This window comes from Alnus glutinosa, chromosome 1 (assembly GCF_958979055.1).
Source record: "Alnus glutinosa chromosome 1, dhAlnGlut1.1, whole genome shotgun sequence".
NCBI lineage: Eukaryota > Viridiplantae > Streptophyta > Magnoliopsida > Fagales > Betulaceae > Alnus > Alnus glutinosa.
In genome coordinates this window covers 48,842,823-48,865,431 of record NC_084886.1, presented here as the reverse complement: position 1 = coordinate 48,865,431, position 22,609 = coordinate 48,842,823, and the positions used below count along the sequence as shown (strand labels likewise).

Here is a 22,609-nt window from a genome sequence, read left to right as displayed (position 1 = left end):
TTCTCAAGGTAATATGTCAAGCAAATTCAATGTATCAAATTATGTACCTGGGTACCTATGGTGAGTGGGGGTGCCCTCCTAGTGAGGGTGTAATTCTCTAACCATCTTTCTCCCCCGCTTGTCACAATTCATACTTAAAATAATTGTAAGTAAATTTGTGCTCCAAAGGGATTGACCCACCTTTTTTGGCTTTCAAAAAGTATATTCATGTACACGTAACATGAATTAACTTTTTTATGGAACAAATCACAAGAGCAGAAATTTCGCGCAAAAGTTACACACCATGTGTCATGCCTACCAATATTTGTTCCTCTCGTTGTGGCAAAATAATCTCAACTTTAGAATAATATATTCTTTAAATATCACTGACTCCATATACTTTTTCAATAAAGCTGATGCGATGCTCCTAATTATATTGATATATCTTGAACTTTTATGTTTCTCTGTTTGTTTCGATATAAAATATTTTTTATCGTAAAATATTTTATACAAAATAAAAAATAATTTTTATAAAAATATTTTTTAGTATTTGGCTCGTATGAAAAAAAACAACGGCAAAAAGTATCAACCGCCATTTGTGCCAAATTCTGGCTGCAATCTGGTAACTGGAATCAAGCGACGGTGGCTAGACGTTGTCGGATTTTGGCACTGACAGCGGTTGCCAGCGCCGGAATCCGGTAAACGGGAACCTTCAATAGTAGATTCGAATTACTAACAAACTTCAATGCCCGACGGTAAAGGATTCTCACAAACGTGCCTGGAAGAATGAAGAATTTAAATTCAGAAAACAATTTACGGTTTTCGTTTTCTAAAAATTAAAGAGACTTTTACGGTCAAACTGAAAATAATTTTTGTTGACCATTATTTTCACCTTCACCAAACACTAAAAAATGCCAAAATCATTTTTAAAAAAAAAACATTTTATGTCAAAACAAACGGAACAGTAATAACAACACGTTTTCCTCTTGTTTTGAAATTATTTTGTTGGTTTTTACGCAAAGAACAAGGAAGAATATTTTTGTTAAAAATATATATATATATATATATATATATATATTACTCTTGTTTTCTACTTTTTAATTTTTTTTCCCTGTTTTCAAAAATTATGTTTTCCCTCACGATGAGCAAACTCTTTATGGAAAATTGAGTTTAACTTTAATGGATTTCTTTTTTTTTTTTTTAAAAAAAAGGCGTCCAAATTAAATGAAAAACAATTAATTTGCGAGAAAATAAGTTGGAATAGTCCAATTGCTTGGAAGCAGTTTTTTTTTTTTTAATAATTAGCACAGTAATTATCAAGGATAAAAAATTTATCCAATGCATTTTTAAGGACAAAAATAATATTTTGTACATTTTTAAAAAATTTCAATTGTTATTGCTATGTCACAAAAGATTTCATTACGAAAATACTTTGGTGGGTGATTACTAAGGAAAATGACTCTTGCACAATAGTTGTGCAATTGTTGTGCAAGGTCTTAGAGATATGAGGTAGGTTTCATGTGGTGGGTTCTACTACATGGGTCCCACGTGAGATCTATCACATATCTCTAGAATGCACAAGTGTTGTGTACCAATCACTAATATATTTTTAAGGGAAGTCAATAGTTAATTTAGAATAACAATAAATATAAGTGACTCTGTTTGTTAATATATTTTGAGTTGTATTTTTTTGTTTTTAGTTGAAAAAAGTATTTTGACATAAAAGCTAAAAAACTTCATACTTTTAAAAGTGTTTTACATTTAAATTATTCATTAATAATTTTAATAAAAAAAAAACAAAAAAATTTAACAAACAGAGCCATATGTAATCATTGCAAACAATGACCATAATCTTTTATTAGAAGCATCAAAAGAATGAATTAATTTCAGCATCACTCATCATATATGGATTCCAATGTGGATCCTACATGCAATAATTAAGAAGGATAATAATAATAAATAAAAAAAATCGTGAAGGCACAATATAAAAGGTCTTAAAAAATGAAAATAAGAAGAAAAAAAATTAAAAAGTTGATAGAATCATCATAGAAGTAATGATATCAATTGCACCAAACAGAAGACTAAATAATTTTTTCTTTTTTGGGGGCAAAAATTAAAAACAGCTTAATTTTATTATTACTATTATATATATATATATATATTAAAAAAAAAAAAAAAAAAAAAAAAAAAAAAAAAAAACTATTATTGAAGATGATGAATCATAGACTTTTGTACTTCTCTAGAAACTCCTGATATTGACACGAACTTTGTCATTCCTCTGCTCCAATTCTACCGGTATTACCGGTAAAGAGGAACTTTTTCTTTCTAATCTTCTGGTTGAAAGTGACGGAATGACACGTGTCCCATTAGCTCCAATAATTGTCCTTTCGGCAGCTCTCAGCCGTCCATTTTGTTGTGCTTCAACACGCATCTTTTGCGCTGTACTTTTTTGAAAATAATTATTAAAATATAGAAAAAAAAATTAAAAAAAATGAAGGTTTTTCCCGTCAAAAACATTAAAAGAAGAGAGCGAGTAAGGGAATATATATTCGGGTTTTGTTGGCAGTTGGTGGCGGCCAAACGACAAAGTCACAAAGGCATGGGATTTAATTAAACTTTAATATTGGTTAATCGTAGTCAATTAAAAATGTAATAAGAATCTGAATATATATATTCCCGAATTTTCTTTAACGAATTTCAATACAATACTTTTTTTCCACAACTTGAGATAAAGTAGTAATATAAAAAAGAATATATATATATATATATTTTTTTGCAAATTGTAATTTTTTTTTAAATAATTTTATTTTTCACACATATTTATTATATTCATGACATACCGACTAACGTGACTTATAAAAAATTATTTAAAATACGTCACATTGATCAGTGTAAAATGGGTGTAAATAATAACATTATTTGTATGGATTTTACTTTATGATTTGGAGTAATTTTTATAAAATTCATGTGTTTGTATATGAAAAATGCTTGAATTATTACACTTTTACTACAAGTCTTTTATAAACTATATGACATTTCATAATTGGTAAATAATGAAGATTGTATAATTGACAAGTCAACCATTAAATTAATTAAATTAATAAGTCATATTTTTTACTTAATCATTTTACTAATTATAGACCGTCAAGCTCGTTTATAAAGGATTTATAGTAAAGTTTACAAGATCCCAAGCAACACTCATATGTACAAATCAACAGGGAAAAGTTATTCTATATGTGCAAATCAAAGCCTGGATAACATGAAAATAATGAAATATCTCCTCTCCATCCTTTTTCTTATTCCTACGTGAGAAATACATTTTTTTTTTATTATTATTAAAAGAACATGCGAGAAAGACATGCTATTAAAAAATAGGGTTAAATACATTTTAGCCCCCCAAACTATCACTCTTTCTCCGGATGGTCCCACAAACTACTAATGCTTAGATTCTGGCCCCCCAAACTACCACTTTCTGATTTTTTGGCCCCATCCGTCTATTTATGTCGTCAATTATAACAGAAATTGGCAAAAAACTCGAAAATACCCCTCCCTTAACCGTGGGAATTTTAAAGTATAGGAGGAGTATTTTCGAGTTTCTGTTTAGAATTGACAGCATAAATGGACAGATGAGGTCAAAAAATCAGAAAGTGGTAGTTTAGAGGGCCAGAATCTAAGCATTGGTAGTTTGGGGGGTCATCCGAAAAAAAAGTGGTAGTTTGAGGGGTTAAAATGTATTTAACCCTAAAAAATATGTGTTTCTCACATACTAAGAGACACATGACACTTTTAGATATTAGATTGAATAAATTTTTCTACAAATCAGTTTGTAAGAAATTTATGTCCAATATTAAGTTATTTGAATATGTTTAATTTTTATATATATATATATAATATGTTTGTATGTAGAATTTTATTATATTTAAATTATAAGATTTGATTACATATATACATAATAATTAAGTTTAGAATGATGCACACAGCACACTTGAGTAGTGGTAGGTAGGAAACTCACGGGCCATACCAGTTGGGTGCATCTTTCCCTTGTTTACTAATCATATCTCCGGAATAACTCCATTAAAAAGTTACAAATGAGAGGAGGAGCGATCTGCTCACTCTTTCTCTATATTTTCCTTTCTACTATCTGTTCTTATTCTCCCCCTCTCGTTCTGATTTTTTGCTTTTGTTTGTAGGTATTTTTCGACCGACTCAGCAATTTTGAAATCTCCGTTATACATCTGTCCATCTACTTCCGTATTGTGCCGTCCCTGACCGCTGCTGCTATTTGCAAGTTGTATTTTTATTTTGAATAAGAGTTTTATTTTCTTTAGATCTGCCCTTATGGGCGATTTGTGGAATGAAGGTTAATCAGGTGTGAGAGGTTATCTCTTACGGCCGGTTTGAATAAATTTTTAAGATATTTGGCTACCCTTGTCTTAGATCTAGTTTGCTCGGAGCAGATTTGCTCTTTAACTATTTTTGTATATGGGTTAACGGAAGGTGAAAGTCATAGATAACACTTTATTGTAAGAATTTTGTTTGTATTTATGACTATATAACCTCATAGCATGTGACTATGATTTTGCAGAACTTTATGCTTTGTGATGTAAGAGCTTTATGCTTGTGATATTTGATCAATGAAATACTCAGATATTTCGTTAAAAAACAAAAAAAAACTCCATTAAAAAGTCACTTTTAATTTTTTTAAAGGATTTGGAACAATGTATATGAAGCCTTCCATTTAAGGAAAAAGTTAATGATTTCTTGGTTAAGAGTTCGTTTGGCCTTGTGATTTCGTAAGCTAAAAGTATGTTTTTCAATAAAATTGCATAATGTATCTTATTTGAAAGTACGTTTTTAAAAAGTGACGGTTTTAAATCGCACGTTTCGAAAGGGAAGGGGTTTAGACAAAAACATTTTGTTTAGTTTACGTTAAAACAAATCCTAATTATTTTTAATGGAAAAAAAAAAGTTTTAACAGGAAACTACTCAAAGAATTGATTATCTTATGTGAATTAGTATTTAGCAAATACTCATATAAATTTAAAAAATGCTATTTTCAAATTATTTTCTGCTTAACACTCAATTTTAGTAATAATTTAGTGTTGGTTTCATTTTATATTACTCCTGATTATCTTATGCAAATTCCTGGTCATTCCTATTAATGAATGATTTGTTGAAATAGGAGTTGGTCATTTTCTCAACTTTGTCTATATTGATGATTATGAATTCAAGAAGGTCTCCTGGAAACCCCCCTCCCAAAGAGAAAAGTCTTGATTTAGACTTAATTAAAATTATGTCAAGGTGAAATCAATGAGCACTGCCTTGATAACCTCCTGCCTTGAGAGGTGTTTGTTAGGTTACTCCTCTCAATTTCATTTTTAACTCTTTTAACAGAAGCTTGGTTCATTTTTTTAAAAGACAAATATCATTCATATGACTTTTTATGTTGAATTCCACATGCTCATAATAATTTTAGTAATAACATATGGACAATTTTTGAGAAATTCTATTAAACTGACATATGTCGTTAAAGCTGTAAGTTTTGCACACATTTTTAATAGAGAAACATATGTTCTAAGGACAAGTGTCAATGTGATAGATTGGAGAAAAACTTTGCCTATTACATATTGCCCATAGACTCACCTATGTAATGGACAACTCTAAAGAAAGTATGGTTTGCAAGATCATATAATGGGAAGGAAAAAAACAAAAAAAAAAAGTGAATCTATCTACCGGGTTTTACTGAGTTGTAAATAGCTTCATGGGATACAAAAAGTGTCTAATATGGTAAGTAAAATTGACAAATGAGTCCATACACCCGTCTGTAATTTTGATGAAAATCGTCAGAGTGTCGCGTTAGTACCAACAATATTGCGACATGTATTTCCTATAATAATAAATAAATATAAATATAAATATATAAAATAGAAAGAATAAAGAGAAAATTTCAAGGGTGGTCAGACTACCCCCAATTTGACCATTTTTTTTATTACTATTATAGAGGATGCGTGTTATAATATTAATGGTGTTAACGTGGCACTCTGACGGTTTCTTTCAAACTTTTGAACGGAAGTTGAGTGCAAAGACCTATTTGTCAACTATAAGGAGCTTTAAATAATTTTTTGTACCCTAAAAGTTATTTGCAACTCGGTAAAACCCTAATAATTTTGCATTTTTCCCCAATGGAAATGTTCATCTATTTTGACCGATTCTCATGTTTGGTGTGTCATGAAAAGAGAAATGTCCATTTTTGTTTTGCCATGAATATTCCTAAAAGAATGGAGATATAATCTCCAAAGGTGGAGTGCCATGATTTGATTATGATTTATGAGTCTTGTGAAAGTTTTTGCTGTCTTAAAAACACTGAACTGGAAATCCTACTATGTCTGGCTATATGGGGTATGCCACTTTGATTCTCATTCAAGTGGAAATCCCATTACCATTTTGTCCTACATAATAGTTTTGTGTGTGTGTGTGTGTATATATATATTTATCTTTTTATTTTGAAGAGCATCAAACCCATTTTCAGACTATATAAAATGAAAAAAAGAATTGCTAAAAGCTACACCGAATCTCACCTCATTCACTGAATTGACGTGACAGTACCCATAAGTAATTAATTTTTTTTTTAAAAAAAAAGAGCCGGGGTTGTAGTAAAAGCTACAATACAACAAACATATCTCTATCAATGATACAAGTAATGCTAAAAATCACACCTTCATGCCATTGGACAGAAATAACAGTACCCATCAACTTTGAACAGCCCGTTACAAACTAATATACCGGTCCACGTGGCACTCTCACATCAGCCACAACAAAATTTAATTCCTTTTTATTTTATCCATAGCTTTATTGTTGCTCTAGTTGATGATTCTTATCCTTAGCCAAATACACAATTTATGTACTCATCAATCACTTTAGTGGGATCCTCAGGCATTATCTCTGAGATATGCTCCATGTCATCCCACGGATGCTTTAGTAACCGTATTTTGTTCCTTCTCTTTTGGTCCACTTGCTCCACCATAGAAACTATCAAAGGGCCATTGAGGATAGGGTGGGCATTGGGGTCCCACCTTTGATGAAACCTTGCCTAAGCCATGATGTCAAATTAGTTTACAATCACTCATCCTATGATGATATGTGCAATAATTAATGCCAAGAAGTTGCAAATAGCAAGCCCACAATTATTTATTGACAAACAATATTCATCGGAAAATCTTCAATTAGGTTACCCAAATCACCAACTTAGCTATATCCGATAGTAATTTCATATCGGCTTCTATTTCTATTTTGTGCCCGAATGGTTGGAGATTGGCACACATCTTCAATTACTAATGTGGCATCCTTAACTTTCATACGCACAGTTTGTGTCTTATACCTGTGCACAAAGGACACAAACTGAAATTGATACGTGGTTTCAATTAATGAATGATGTGACACCCTCAACTTGCATTCCGTTAAAACCATTGGAACCCTTCAATGAGGGGAAGACTCACTTTTATTTATTGCTTACGAAACGTTGGGATCCATGCCTGTTTGCTACTCGAGTGACACAACATGAAACCTCTAATATTCTCCCGAAAATAAAATAAAATCCCAAACCCCATCACTATTTTTAATGTCTTTTAATTGAAAGCTAGAAACCAAATTAAGGAAAAAAAAAGAAGAGAAGGTCAAATTTTGTTTTGGCATCCTCAGAATATGTGGTTTAGATTTAGAACACTGACGAGTCTATTGAAATATGCTTAAATAATTTGACGGCTCTGACCACTACAATGCCCTTGGTCAAATAAGGGTAACCGTTCAATGAGTTGAAAGTTTCTTTTTTCCCCTTGACCATTAACTTCTATTGCTGACCACAAATTCAAATATATTATTTTGAAAAACTTAATTTGAATAAGAGTTCATAGGAAACAGGTCAAAACACCCTTACCTCCCTTCCCCCTCTCCTTCCTTTCTCTCCCCTAATATATATATATATATACATAAACTATGACCATCCGAAGGTGCTTTATATATATATATAGATTCTTTGGGGACAAACCCATATATCTTGTCAAAAGCTTGTTTATTCATTTCTAATTTTCCATAATCTATTTCCTAACCCTACACGCCTCCGCATAATTAATTGATACCAAACAGATCTTTCACATATAGCCAAGGGCTATATTTGTACTTATAACTGGAGAAAATATTAATAATACAAGACAAATGAAGCATTATTTGACCAAAATAAGTCAGTTTTCCTCCCAACTACCATTTGGGTCTTCATGAATGGAGGGAAAGTAATTTCTTTGTGAACACCAATAGCAGTTCCTTTCAACTTTACCAGAGATTAGAAATTGCTGCCTTGAACTTCGGCCAAAAGCATAGAAATTAGAAATTTTTTGCCCGACTCCCATGGGAATGACCAGGGTACAAACCCAGCTTTGGAACATAAGGCAGGGCATATTGGGATTTTGAATTCCCTCTGCACATGAAAAACTCAGCCTGAAATCACAAACACACAGCCAAAATCCAGGCTGAAGTTTTGGAAAGGTTCAATCAGACTATCCTAATTTGGTTTCTCCAAACTGGCTCACTTATGAATGACCCAACTAGGCCTATGTTCCAGCTCTGATGGGAATGTATTTAAGTGAACTTGTTTGACAACGCTTTTTAAGGTGACTTTTTGCTAAAAAGCAAAGACGTAAAAATATTAACTCAAAACTACTTTTACCTTTATGTCCATCACAACCAAAGGGCAAAAAACACTCCTAAAAAGCGTTGCCAAAAAAATCCAATATGTCTAGAGAATTAGAATAGAGCATGCAATAGTGGATGGAAAAAACCACAAAGATTGTTTTCTGGGCAATTAGATATATTGAGACGAAGATTTCATGACACTATGCTGAACTACTCAATCAATGCCTAAGCAATTTCATTGCCAGACAATGTACAACAATAGAATGTCCAGAATTACAGAGATATGAACAGAGGAAAGAATGTGGAGGGCCTAGGGCACCTGACTAGAAGCTGGAAATATGATCCGAACCAACATCTGATCGGACGGTGGAGCCATCTTTATGGAGAGAGAATGATTCTGCTAATTCAACTGCATCTTGAACTCCAAGCCGGGTGCCCTGTTGCCCAACAACTGTAGCTGCAATCCTAGAAGCTAATGTACCCATTCCTTTCAAATCCAACATCCCTCGTAAAATACCGTACAAAATACCGGTTGCATATGCATCCCCAGCACCACAAGTGTCCACTGGTACACATGGAGAAGGAGGGATATATACGGCATCTCCTTTTACACCTATGTAAGAGCCTCTCGGCCCATCTGTAACTGAGACTAGGGGAACAAAATGGCTCAGATACCTAGTAGCTGAAATGGGACTTTCCTCTTGGGCAAAATGACATAAAGCTCTAGCTTCATCACTATTTGCAAAAACAATGTCGGCATGGTTTCCTACTATTTCCCTGATAGCAGAAAAGAAAAGAAAAATTAAATAGAGTTGAATAAACAGTACCCAGTGAAAACATTTTCCCCATACACATGGAGAGCCTTCATTAGGGGAAAAGGTTACTAGATACAAGGTAAATTAGACAATAAGATGCAAAAACATTTTCCCCATGTCGTCATGTCTAAATTTTTTTGGAGTCTTGGACCCTATGTCCATATCCACAATTAACAGTTTCTGGAATATGGGGGGTATATATGCACACATAAGATAGCCCCAACTATGTCATGCATATCCTGTGTTCTCATAACATGAATAAGAATATATGGCATTCCAACTATGAAGAATTTTAAAGTAAACACGAGTTCCATAAACCTTGGAACATGAACAAAAATCTCAAAGGTTAAAGTTTTAACATCATGTGTCTAACATCCATTTTTTAAAAAACTTTTCCCCATAAAAGATCAAATAAAATGTCAACCACATTGAAGAGAAACATATGAACCACCACAGTAGGCTTTGTTGTAATTCGTAAAACTACTTCATTCATCCTTTCTATTGGGGTGGGGAGAAGAGGTCTGCCTTAGCAAAGTTAAAAAGGAAAATCCTCGTAGCATCTATGTGGAATGAATAAACCATAATATGATAAACCAAGTCAGCTAACAGTCATACCAGAAATCATCATAGTGTCTCTCGATGCAGGAGACATCTGATGCAGTAACAGCAACCAGGGCACCACATCTGCGGGCTTCCTCGCATGCTTTTGTCATTGTTTTAATTGTATCGGGAAGTTCAAATAAATACCCTTCAACAACAAGTATATTTGTCTTTGAAATTATGCTAGCTAAGCTCGGATCATAACTAACAGTCGAAGACGTGCCCTGACATCAGAAAGCAGTTAATTAGCATCTCATTTAATCCCCTTTGTACGATACACACACACACACACACCAAATAAGGGCATCTAAGAGTTTCTCATGGAATGTAAGTTTTATAAACTTCAAACTGCCTCAAAAGTTCTTTTAGAAACTAAAAGACAGGTGCTGCCTGTTGCAAACAAATAGAAGAAATACATTCTCTTATAAGTTTCAGCAGCGAAAATTGTTTATTTTGTACCAAAGTAATAATGTAATTAATAAATAAGAAAGGCCATCCTGGGATAGTTCACGCAATAAGTTTCTACCGCTAAAAAACTAGCAAGAAACATCATCATTTCCAGAGTATTTCAGATCCTCGTCCTTGAATAGCCAGTAGCCAAAGAAAATCGGGATTTCTTATCCAAGCCCCTCACCATCTTCTTGGATATGCAACATTCCTAAGATGTGTCCACCTCTCACATTTGCAACTCAAAAGCTCTCGACGCGGACATTTGACTTTCCCATGTGCATCAATCTTTTTTTTTTTACTTTCAAAAAAAAAAAAAAAAAAGCTCACAGCTGACTAACCTATTGAAATTTCTGCAAATGTAACATCAATAACAGGATTAACTAAAAAATTTCCATCTGCTTCTATTTTATGTGAGTTAGCCACCAGCCCACAGATCAAATATTCAGAAAGCACATTCAATAATAAATTATTAGAGGAAACAAGAGCGAGCTAACAGCCAGAAAATTTGACACCAAGCATAAATGAAAAAGTAAAACATCAATATATGACTTTAACAACACTCTTCTTTGGAAAAAGAAAACATAAAACTTTTGACATATGAAGTGGAATTCAAAATTTTATATAGCTGACCTGATATGAAAGCATTGTGCGATGAGCATCTGGAGTTGTGAGAACTATCACTGTCCCTGTTGTCCCATCCTTGATGGGTGCAGATAGAAAATGCACATTTGCCCGACGCAGTTTTGTCCTATTGAACACATTAAATAACTCTTAAGATAGGTATCAAATAGTTCAAATGTTGAATCCACATAATCCTTGCAAACAATTTAAATACTTAGAAAATAAAATGCTAGAGAGAGAAAACCAGAAAATATGTGAGTTCAGTTTAATATGAAACTTGTTAGAGTTAACATATGAACATTTGAGGAATAATATGTAGTTTCCTAATAGTATAGGGAATAATAAGGAATAATATGTTGTCGACTTGTACGCTTGTTGGTGGACTACCAGCAGTGTTGTGTGGAAGATGGTGCCTACGTGCCTTTTTTGGTGTTTATAGAGGGAAATGAATGACTTAAGTTTTGAGGATCATGAAAGGACTTTGGAGGAGATCACGTCCTTATTCTTCAAAACTTTGTATCTTTGGACATCGGCTTATGTTTCTCCTTTGTCGATTAGTTATAGTGATTTCCTTGTTTTTGCTCCTTCTAGTTAGTTGCTTTCTCTTGTATACTTTCTGTGCAATTAGGAATAATTATTGATTACTTATAAAAAAAGAGGGGGGGGGGGGAGAATAATATGTAAGCCTTCTAGAAGAAGGCCAGGTGTCCTAATGAGCTGTCTCCTGTGGCAGTACAGAATATTCCTGTAATTTGGCTGTTCTATTTAATAAACAAAGGAGGAGGACATAGAATCAGTAATTCCATTCAATTCCCTAGCTTTCTTCCCATTTCAATTTGTCACATGGTATCAGAGCATTGCAATAATCATGAATAGCAAATAAAGTCTACGCTCTGTCTCATTTCTCTTCTCTGTTCATTCTCCTTTTTCTTTTTGCGTTCTCCTTCCCTTTTTTTTCTATGCACTTGGCACTCATGCGTTGTTATTCTGCACCTTGGGGTTGGAGGCAATGGCGTCATCATCACCATAGCCATGTTGTATATCTACATCTCTTATCGTTCAACCACAAGAAAATTTCAAACTAGAATACCAATCTCTTAAAAAAAAAAAAAAAGTCATCTAACAAGCATTCCTGCTTGATTAAGACAGAAAAATAATCTTAGACATCATTTGAGTAAACATAAAAAATGGATCACAAGGGAATGATAAAAAGAAGAAAACTCAACAGATTTAGTGCATCAAATGCTTTGAAAGACCTCCAATAAATTGAAAGATGTGACCATCTCAATGAGGTCCAAGAGAGGTATTTGATACCTCGTTGATGACCATTCAAGAATCTTGTTTGATTCTTAACCACTTCAAGACCCTAACAACAAAACCTCTAGAGGACTCCACCCTTCCAAATCAGAGGAACAAAAACAAAAAGCAGATCCCTGGACAATGGTGACAGATAAAAAAAGGTAAGGCAAGGAATAGAGTAAAGAAGGAAAAAGAATATCATTAGCATCCACCAAACTCAAGGGATCACACCCTGAAGTCGTGGAAGGAGTCGGATACACACATACACACCTAACAAGTGAAATTTAAAAGGCAAGATCATCAATTCATCATATACAGGATCTTGTTTGGAATTATAGTTCTGGTCAAGTAAACCATGGAAAGGGATAAGCATCAGCAAATAGTTATTGTGGGAAAGAATCAGGTAAATGACAACAAAGAATGCTGTCTCCTTTCTATAACGCAATGCAAGAGCTAAAAAACACACCTAGTAGTGGCCATAATTCCATAACAACTCAACACTTTCAAGGAGATAGAAAAGTAAACAGATTAGCCAGATTGGGGTCCCAAAAATTTGGACTTCTCCAAAACCTATCTGTCATAGCCAGGTGCAATATGTAATGGAGTTTTGCTGATCTCCATTGACCCCCCCCAAAAAAAAAGAAAAAAAAGAAAATTATTGCAGTTTCTTTATAATGTTGGCAGTTATGACAAGGACTTTATGCAAAAAGATTTTAGCCCACGATCTATATTTGTGAGGAATTTATGAGTTATCCTAACCACAAGGAAAAAAATCATATCATCTCAACAATGCATAATGCTTGCCCACACTATCAATAACCAGAATCTCAAATTCCACCTAGAGGCGATTCTGTCAGGAGGAAGACCAAGTACTTAATGGACCATAAAAAAAAAATAGCGAAATTAGATATCCTATTGTTTTCTAGGCCATTCACAGAACAGAGAAGACAGATATAACTCATGACTTGCTATCTTTCTTGATGTAATTATATTCACAAAAGATTATTGGCTACAAGAAGTTATAAGTCAAGGATTTAGAAATAATTAGACAATGTACTGGATAATATCAGCAATAATAACATTCTATTAAAGAAATAAACAAAAGTTACATGAGATAGACTGCTCCAATGAACTTAATACAAAAGAGAATTTCAATTTATCCTCTTTCTTTTAATTTTTTTTTCTTTTTGGTGAGGTAACAACCAGCCACAGTCTCACTAGCCAGAAGTTTAGGTCACTTACTTCTAAATAAGAAATCAATAAAACAAATAAGTGTAGTCGAAACAGCGCCTGACCTGTAGAAGCCACCCAATGGATCACTCCCTACACTGCCTACCATGGCTACATTCAAGGCAGGACCTCCAATGGGCCTACTACCAAGCCTAGCCAAGGCCACTAAGCTGTTGGAAAGAGATCCACCAGCAGCGGCCTTATAGCTGCAACCATCCATAGCCTGCAAAACTCTACCCCTTTCCTCATGATTCACAACCTTCCTCGTTCCTTTCTCTAATCCCAGTTTGTTCAAAAATTCATCATCAACCGTGCCAGAGAAATCAACCTAAAAATATTTAAACAAAGATGTAAGCAAGAATTTTTATTTTTTATTTTTTTATTAAGACCACAATAAAACATCAGATAACAAAAGGTAAAAATTTGAAGCAACCTGCAGAGATAATCACAAATTAGTGCTAAATTCCAATATGATATCAGATATAAGTGACTGACGACAGCATGTTGTGACAAATGCTTAACATTCTATATAAGTCATGATTTTTTTTTTTAAAAAAAATTACCTAATGCAAATATAAAATGATCATCTTGCATATATCAATGTCTTGAAAACAAAATTTGAGTACTCCAATTACTTACCCAAATGTTTCTCACGCTCAGAGAGCACAATAAAAGCAATCAAAATACGGATATTATGCAACACTCCCCGGACACTATAAAACGAAATTATATGCATGCCTCCCTAAGTAAAATCAAATGTATGGCATGTTATCACTAATGTGCTAGTTGTTCCACTGCCGTCCACGCTTTCAATAATTTCATTTTCCATACTCTTCCAACATTCCAACATTTTCATCAACCAAACAAACGAGAAAAGAGAGGTAGAAAAACCATTTTTTTTTTTTATGAAGTAAAGGAGATATCATTAAAAGGACTCCCCATGCACACAGGAAGTAGACAGACGTAAGAAAACCATAAATATCATCAAGACGTGCATCTAAGGCAAAACATCGCAAGAGTAACACAGTAATTAGTGGAGCAAGTAAGCCTTTCAAAATATCATCAAGACGTGCATCTAAGGCAAAAAAAAAGGCCCAAAATGTTATTTTTCATTTTCATTTTTTTCTAGAACAATTTCCAAGTTAAAAAAAGGCTTATAATGAACAAGTTCACACAAATAACATACCATGACATGGAAAAATAACTCTTTTTCACATTTTCTAAGTAACCATACAGAAACTTCAAAAAATTCAAAATTAACAACAAAATCAAAAAATTACCATGGCTTGTCCAAGACCCAAGACATCCCATCTCTCGGGCAAAATACAAGACCCAAAATTCAAATCCTCCTCTGCTTCTACCTCCACTTCGTCCTCATCACTGTTACTTTCCTCTTCTTCTTCACTCCCACTCCCAAACCCTGCTCCTCCCTCACCTCCAAAGCTCCAACAGGAAGCCATCCTGGAAAACCCACGTGGCCCCTTCATCATAGAAGCATGTCTCAACCTCTCTCTCCCTCTGGAACGACAAAAGGCAAAGACTTTGGGATGCCCATCTGGGGGTTGAGGGTGGTGATATAGGAAAGAAGGGTGGGTGTTGAGAGGGAAAGTAGGAGGAGAGAGCGGTGGGGGGAGGAGGAGAGTGGAGACGTGAGGAGGAGAAGAAATGGGAAGAGATAAAGACATTGATGACAGCCCCTATGTGATGGGAGTGCGTTCGGGGTTTGCTACTGCTGGGTTTCTAACTTGAAAGCTTCTTCTTCATGAAGAGGGGTGTAGTCCCAGTGCCCCCTCTATTACTTGGGAGTTGGGAGGGCAATGGAGGATATATCTTCTTCTTGCCTCACAGATTGCCTTCTCTTTTATCGGTGAATATACGAATAAGAGAAAATTAAAGACTACTCTTGTCTTGTTATTGACCTCACGTTTCTTTCCACGCCGTTGTGTCTCATTTCTTCTCTCTTTCCATTTTTTTTTTTTTAATATTTATCTTTTTAAAAAATTAACAGGTCTCATGGGGTGTGTTCGGTAAAAATAAATGTAGGTGAGTTTTGGACAAGAGGGTGGCTCGAGTGATCCTATTTTTATTTTTATTTTTATTTTTGGTTTAATTTTTAAATAATATTAATGGCATATATGACACGTGAAAGTTGCTAATTAGTTTGACGTGGCACACCATTAAAATATTGAACAAAAGTATCATCTGTGTTCAATAAATAAATATAGGTATCACTTACGATAGTTTTTGAAACTGAGAAATCCGTTCGATATCGAGTTAAACCACGTGTACAAAAAACATGCTTGACCCTTAAATTTAATTAAAGTTAGGGTTCTTAAGTTGTAGTCGTATAGATATTTCACATGTAGCAACTTTTGGAAGGTTGTAAAGACAATAGAGTATAGTTTTGTAATGGTTATATATAGAAATAATAATTAAGTTATACGCATTGATATATTTTTATGATAAAGATGAGTTTGTAGTTTCAAAAATAAAAAATAAAAATTGTACTTAAATTTATTCAACAACAAGTATTTAAATAAGTAGTAGCTTCACCTAAAATTTAGATGATTAGATTATGGAACTTATATAAAAGCCATAGCATTACATGAAGGGTTATTTAACTTGTTTAAGAAAGCAACTAACACAAAAGTCAAATCAATATTCAATAAATAGTTTGCAAATTGCAAGGAATATATCAGCACCTACAAAACTAGCCAATATTGGAAGAACAATGATTTTATTATTTTCAAAACCTTGTTGTTACCAACAAAACAAAACCTTTTGTGTGTCATCAAGAAACTTTTGTATTAGAATAAAATTTGACCCTTTACATGTTGAAGCATTTCTAAGTGCTTCAAAGAAGGTTTGGCCTATTCAATTGAAGTCCTTAAAAGGAAACGGTATAAAATGAAGAAAATACAGTGAACTTTCATGGAGTTGTATGCGATATCAAACAACTAATATCAAGTTTATGAAGGGAAATGCATTTTAGAATTCAGTAAAAAAATAAAAAAATAAAAAATAAAAAGAAGAAAAGAAAAGAACAGAAAAGCGAGAAGGAAGAAAGTACAAATCTATCGTTCCGATGAAGATAATCAAACTAAGGGCGAAAGCCCGATTACAGTTACCGGTTATTGGCTAAAATCGGTAACTGAAACCGGGGTAGCCAGTTGGCCAAAATCGTCGACCGGCTCTGGTAATTGGATAGCCTGTTAACCATGTATGTAATAACTGGTGGTTACCAATTGGTATCCAGTTATCCGGACCTGGTAAAAAAAATAAAAAAAAAAAAAAATTGGATTTTTGGGCCTATTTCACTATTTTTGGTATTGTTCATAATTTACTCAAGGTTCTTATTCATGTTTTATTTCCCTTTCTTGATGCATTTCCATTCACGATTTTCCTGCTGCTTGAGAAGCTCATTGCCCATATTGTGCTAGCGAATTTGCAAGTCTGTATTTATGGTATTTTTCATTTTGTTGTCATGGCATTTGCAGAATTCCTCTTTTCTCATATTATGACAGATTAAAAGCTAAATTGATTTGGATGGGAATAACAATATGATTGGTTGGATATATATTTAAGTATTTCACAAGGAATAGAAGTTGAAGCCTGTATTCATTTGTTTGTGTGCATGCATGCTCATATATGTGTGGGTTGCTTAATTAGCTTGGATGCTCCCCGCAGATTTAAGCCATTGAACATCCACCATAGTAGCCACTTGGGTGCTCTCGTGCTTTATTTCTTTAGCATTAGTTTTCTTTTTCCTCTTGATTGCTTCTCATGCTTCAGGCTCTTCTTTACCGACATCACTTACTTCATGCTTATTAGTTGCTTTCCCCATCTTTTGTGATGTCTATAGCTTACATCAAATCTGCTAGAGCTTTTCATGCAATAGGTTTGTTAAGGCATGAAAATTAAAATAATAAAACCTAAACCTAATTTTATTATTTTAATTTTTAAAATAAATATATTATTTTGGTATCAATGCATGGGGCACTCACTGTGCCACTTTAAATAAACAAATATATATTTTTACTATTTTATATATATATATATATATGGGTGATTGGTTATAGCCGGGTATATGAAATTACTAAAACCTGTAACTGTTCCGATAGAGCCGATTATCGAATACTTTCAATCGGATACCAAACTGGTTTGTCGGTTGGTACCCGGTTACCGGTTACTGGCCGGCTTTACACCCCAAAATCAAACAAGTCTTATCAAAACTTGTAGAAGCGACACCTTCTATTTCTTGCAGGTGAATGCTAGACATCCCAAATATTATTATTATTATTATTATTTTCAAAAGTTGATTCCCAAATAATATGTCACGATCACATGCATGTAATCTATCATTTTGGAAAATGTGCCACAATCTCATGGGATTGTGACACATCATTTAGGAACCAACTTTTGGAAGAAAAAAAAAATTGAGATGTCTAGCATTTCTCTTTCTTGCAAAGACGAATATATTGAATAATGAAAAACCTTTTTAGTAGACGGCTATACGATTGTTATATAATTGGAATGATGTGACAATGAAAATTAATCATTAAATTAATTAATTTTTTTTTCAAATTTTTTCATGTACTGATTCTTACTGCCACATCATCAAGTTGTATTGCAGTCGTACAATAGTCTACTAACAAATTTTACTCTCAAAAATTTGTAAAATGACATTTTTGTCTTGGTACAAATCTTTTTTTTTTAAAAAAAATAAAAAATAAATAAAATCTATCTGCCCCCTCAAAATTATGAAAGGCAAAAACATCATGGTCCCTCCAAAATCTCAAAATTCTGAAGTAGCTTAAGCTATAAATATAGGCAATTTTCGTTCTTTGTTGGCATAAGTAAGGAGCACATGGGCAGGACTCCAAAATATGTTCATATCCTTCTTATATTCATTATCTTCATCTTCATTACAAGTGTAGGTGAGTAATTTCAAATCCTTTCGTTACAAAATTAATCATTGTGTCATTCAGGTTGTTCATGTATACTGCTTTCACTATATTATCTACAACTATGAATTCTTTTGTTGTGATATATAGCAATAGAAGCAATTTCCCTTAAATATTGCTGGCGTTTGAGCACAACATGGCAAAAAACATGTCGATTCACGCCACACTGTGATAAAAAATGCAGAGAATTGGAGCATGCGGATCACGGAGCATGCAAGCCGCCTTCTTTGTGGTCCTTGAGTCGAAAATGTTACTGCATCTTTAAGTGTTAAATATAAGAGGAAGAAAAAAAAAAATCAAGAGTTTGTTGGGACTGCCACATTAACATTGTGGGATAAAAACGTAGTATAAAACATTAGTCTGAAATTAAAGATGTTGATGTTGTGAATCCTCTGCATGCCTCAATCTTTTAATTTTGCCCCTTGTAAACCACAATCCTAATTCCACCACTAGTTGCATGTAGTATAGACATGTCAAATGTAGCAACTCTTGGAAGGTTGTAAAGACAATAGAGTATAGTTTTGTAATGAAGTTATGTTTTATCTATATAAAGTATAGTTCAGTTATATGCTCTGGTATATATTGTTGATAAAGACGAGTTTGTTGTTTAGAAAATAAAAAGAAAAATTTTATATTTAAATTTCTTCTACTTCGAGCATGTGAATAAGTAGTAACGCTACGTGAAATTTAGATAATTCCGCTATGTAACTCATATAAAAGCCAGAGCGTAACATTAAGGGTTCTTTTTTTTTTTTTTTTTTTTTTTTAACAACTTGTTTGAGAAAACAACTCCCACAAAAAGCTAATCAAATTGCAAAATTAATCATTGTGTCATTCAGCTTGTTCAATATGCATGCTACTTTCACTGCATTATCTGGAACTAAGCATTCTTTTGTTGCGATATATAGCAATAGAAGAGATTTCCCAGAAATATTGCAGGCGTTTGAGCACAACATGGCATAAAACACGTCGATTGACGCCACATTATGACAAAAAATGCAAAGAATTCGAGCATGCAAATCACGGATCATGCAAGCGGTCTTCTTTGTGGTCCTTCGGTCATAAATATTACTGTGTCTTCAAGTGTTGAATATGAGATATGATACGTTTATAATCTTTGCATGACTCCCGTCCAACCTTTTTTAAAACATATATATGGATATGTTTTCTTACATGTGAGTTATATATATTTAATAGTTGATTTTTTTTATTTTTAAAAAAAGTTGGAATTAGATATTAGTTTAACAAAAATTGTAAATGTATCATATCTCGTTGATTATAGGCAATTTGAAACAAGAGAGAATGGGTTGTTTTTGGAGGTACTATGTGAGTTTTCCATATGTGCGTTTTAGGATGCTTGTGGTCATAGTTTTATCCTGTAATGTTTGTTCTTTTGGATAAATAGAGTTTCCAGTTACCTATTTCATCCATATATGTTCAGGATATTTGGGTTTTCTCTTATCTATGGCTCTAAAGTTCATATTTACTTCTATTCATCAAGTTGATATGTACCATATCGAAGCTGAAAAGCTTATGATTACAGCATAATGTTGCCAAACAAAGTAATTGGTGGAGCAAGTAAGCCTTTCAGGTTTAAAGCCCCCCACCCCAAAAAAACAGAGGAAAAACAAAAGACCCAAAATGTTCTTTTCATTTTTTTCTACAACACTTTCCAAGTTAAAAAAAAAAGGGGGGGGGGGGGGGGGGGGGGGGCTTATAATGAACAAGCTAGTTTCACATAAATAACATACCATGAAGGGTTATTTGGCTTGTTTAAGAAAACAACTAACACAAAAGCCAAATCAATTATTCATTAGTTTTTGCAAATTGCAAGGAAGATACTAAAACTAGCCAATATTGGAAGAACAATGATTTTATTATTTTCAAAACCAACAAAAGAAAACCTTTTGCGTGTCTTCAAAAATTTGACCCTCCTTCACATGTTGAAGCATTTTGAAGTGATTCAAAGAAGGTACTAACATGGAGAAACCAGCTGATCATGGATGTAGAACAGATTTTATAATTTTTAAAACCAAAAAAAAAATAGACAAACGCTTTCATGTAGCTTCTGGAGTTTGTACGCATATTTATTGGTACATGATTGGTTTATATACAGAAACAGAGGAGATTTATGAGAGAAATTAACACAATTGATAATTTGGGAGAATATTAACAATGGGGTAGTAATTTGAGTAGGACATGTTATTTTTTCCTTTTTTTCTCGAAAACTTTCGAAGTTAAGAAAGGCTTATAATAAACAAGTTCACACAAATAACATACCATGAAGGGTTATTTAACTTGTTTAAGAAAACAACTAACACAAAAGCCAAATCAATATTCAATAACTAGTTTGTAAATTGCAAGAAATATATCAGCACCTACAAAACTAGCCAATATTGGAAGAACGGTGGTTTTATTATTTCCAAAACCTTGCTGTCACCAACAACACAAAACCCTCTCTATAATATTATAAAATTACAATTTTTTAAAAAAAAAAAGAAAAAAAACTTTTATATTAGAACACTAACGAGCTAGCATGGAGGAAACCAGCCGATTACTGTTTGGCCTATTCAGTTACTGTCACAGAAAGTCATGAGGTTCACTTGGAGTCCTTAAAAGTTAATTGTATAAAATGAAGAAAATATATTCAGAAGAAAGAACAAAGAAGACATGAAGGGAAAAGTACAAATCAATTGTTTTATTTCCCAATCAAGACAACAAACAAGTCTTATCAAAACTTGTAGAAGCTATGCCTTCAATTTTCGAAAAAAATAAAAATAAAAAATAATCCTTCTGGCCCCTCAAAAGTAAGAAAGAAAAAAAATCTTAATCCCTTCAAAATCTCAAAATTCTGAAGTAGCTTAATGAAGCTATAAAAATAGGCAATTTTCGTTCTTTGTTGGCATAAGTAAGGAGCACAAGGGGCCATGGGCAGGACTCCAAAATCTGTTTATATCATCCTTCTTATATTCATTATCTTCATCTTCATTACAAGCATGGGTGAGTAATTTCAAATCCTTTTGTTACAAAATTAATCATTGTGTCATTCAGCTTGTTCATGTATACTACTTTCACTGTATTATCTGAAACTATGCATTCTTTTGTTGTGATGTATAGCAATAGAAGATATTTTCCTGAAATATTGCTGGCATTTGAGCACAACATGGCATAAAACATGTCGATGGTCGCCACACTGTGAAAAAAATTGCAGAGAATTGGAGCATGCGGATTACGGAGCATGCAAGCAGTCTTCTTTGTGGTTCTTCAGTCACAAATGTTACTGCGTCTTTAAGTGTTGAATATGAGATACGATACAGTTACCATCTTTGTACAACTCCCGCCCAATATTTTTTCAAATTAACCATTTGATCTATTTTTCTACATGTGAGTCATATATATCCAATAGTTATTTCTTGTTTTTTTTTTTTTAAAAAAAAAAAAAATTGTTGGAATTGGATAGGAGTTATACAAAAGTTGTAAACGTATCATATCTCATTGATTATAGACAATTTGAAACCGAGGAGAATGGGTTGTTTTTGGAGGTACTATGTGAGTTTTCCATATGCGCGTTTTATGACTGTTGTTTTATCTTGTATTCTTATTGCTTTAATCTTAAGCAACCCCTATTTTTATTTTTTCTTTTTGCTTTAATTTTTTTAATAATATTAATGATGCATATGAGATAAGTTGAAGTTGTTAATTGGTTTGATGTGGCACGCCCTTAAAATATTGGACAGAAGCATCATATGTGTTCATTGAATGTATCTAAGTATCACTTACGGTAGTTTTTTTAAACAAAAGATCCATTCGATATCGAGTTAAACCACATGTACCGAAAACATACTTGACCCTTAAATTTAATTTAAAGTTAGGGTTCTTAGGTTGTAGTCGTATGACTCGTATAGTTATGTCACATGTAACAACTTTTGGAAGGTTGTAAAGGTAGTTTTGTAATAGACATATATA

At 33.2% G+C, this 22,609-nt stretch overlaps 1 protein-coding gene and 2 long non-coding RNA genes across 3 annotated transcripts; 2 read left to right on the top strand and 1 right to left on the bottom strand.

The window, feature by feature from the left end:
* Nucleotides 1–8,800: 8,800 nt before the first annotated feature.
* On the bottom strand, nt 8,801–15,562 carry LOC133855344 (uncharacterized). Its single transcript, XM_062291415.1, has 5 exons — nt 14,960–15,562; nt 13,745–14,007; nt 11,160–11,277; nt 10,095–10,303; nt 8,801–9,441 (listed from the first exon to the last, which is right to left on the bottom strand). Exons 1-5 carry the CDS (start codon nt 15,362–15,364, stop codon nt 8,988–8,990), a joined length of 1,449 nt encoding a protein of 482 aa, XP_062147399.1. The 5' UTR covers nt 15,365–15,562; the 3' UTR covers nt 8,801–8,987.
* Nucleotides 15,563–18,337: 2,775 nt separating this feature from the next.
* Nucleotides 18,338–19,277, top strand: LOC133859285 (uncharacterized). Its single transcript, XR_009898731.1, has 2 exons — nt 18,338–18,616; nt 18,734–19,277. It is a non-coding gene; the product is annotated as an uncharacterized LOC133859285 (long non-coding RNA).
* A 2,208-nt stretch (nt 19,278–21,485) lies between these two features.
* On the top strand, nt 21,486–22,231 carry LOC133859289 (uncharacterized). The gene is made up of 2 exons (XR_009898732.1): nt 21,486–21,643; nt 21,761–22,231. It is a non-coding gene; the product is annotated as an uncharacterized LOC133859289 (long non-coding RNA).
* Nucleotides 22,232–22,609: the final 378 nt, after the last annotated feature.

Coding starts and splice junctions, on each gene's coding strand:
- LOC133855344 (XM_062291415.1), bottom strand. CDS start 15,364: ATGTCTTTATCTCTTCCCATTTCTTCTCCTCCTCACGTCTCCACTCTC. Junction 14,008..14,959: donor TGGGTCTTGGACAAGCCATG/GTAATTTTTTGA, acceptor AAATATTTTTAG/GTTGATTTCTCTGGCACGGT. Junction 11,278..13,744: donor CCATTGGGTGGCTTCTACAG/GTCAGGCGCTGT, acceptor TGTGTTCAATAG/GACAAAACTGCGTCGGGCAA.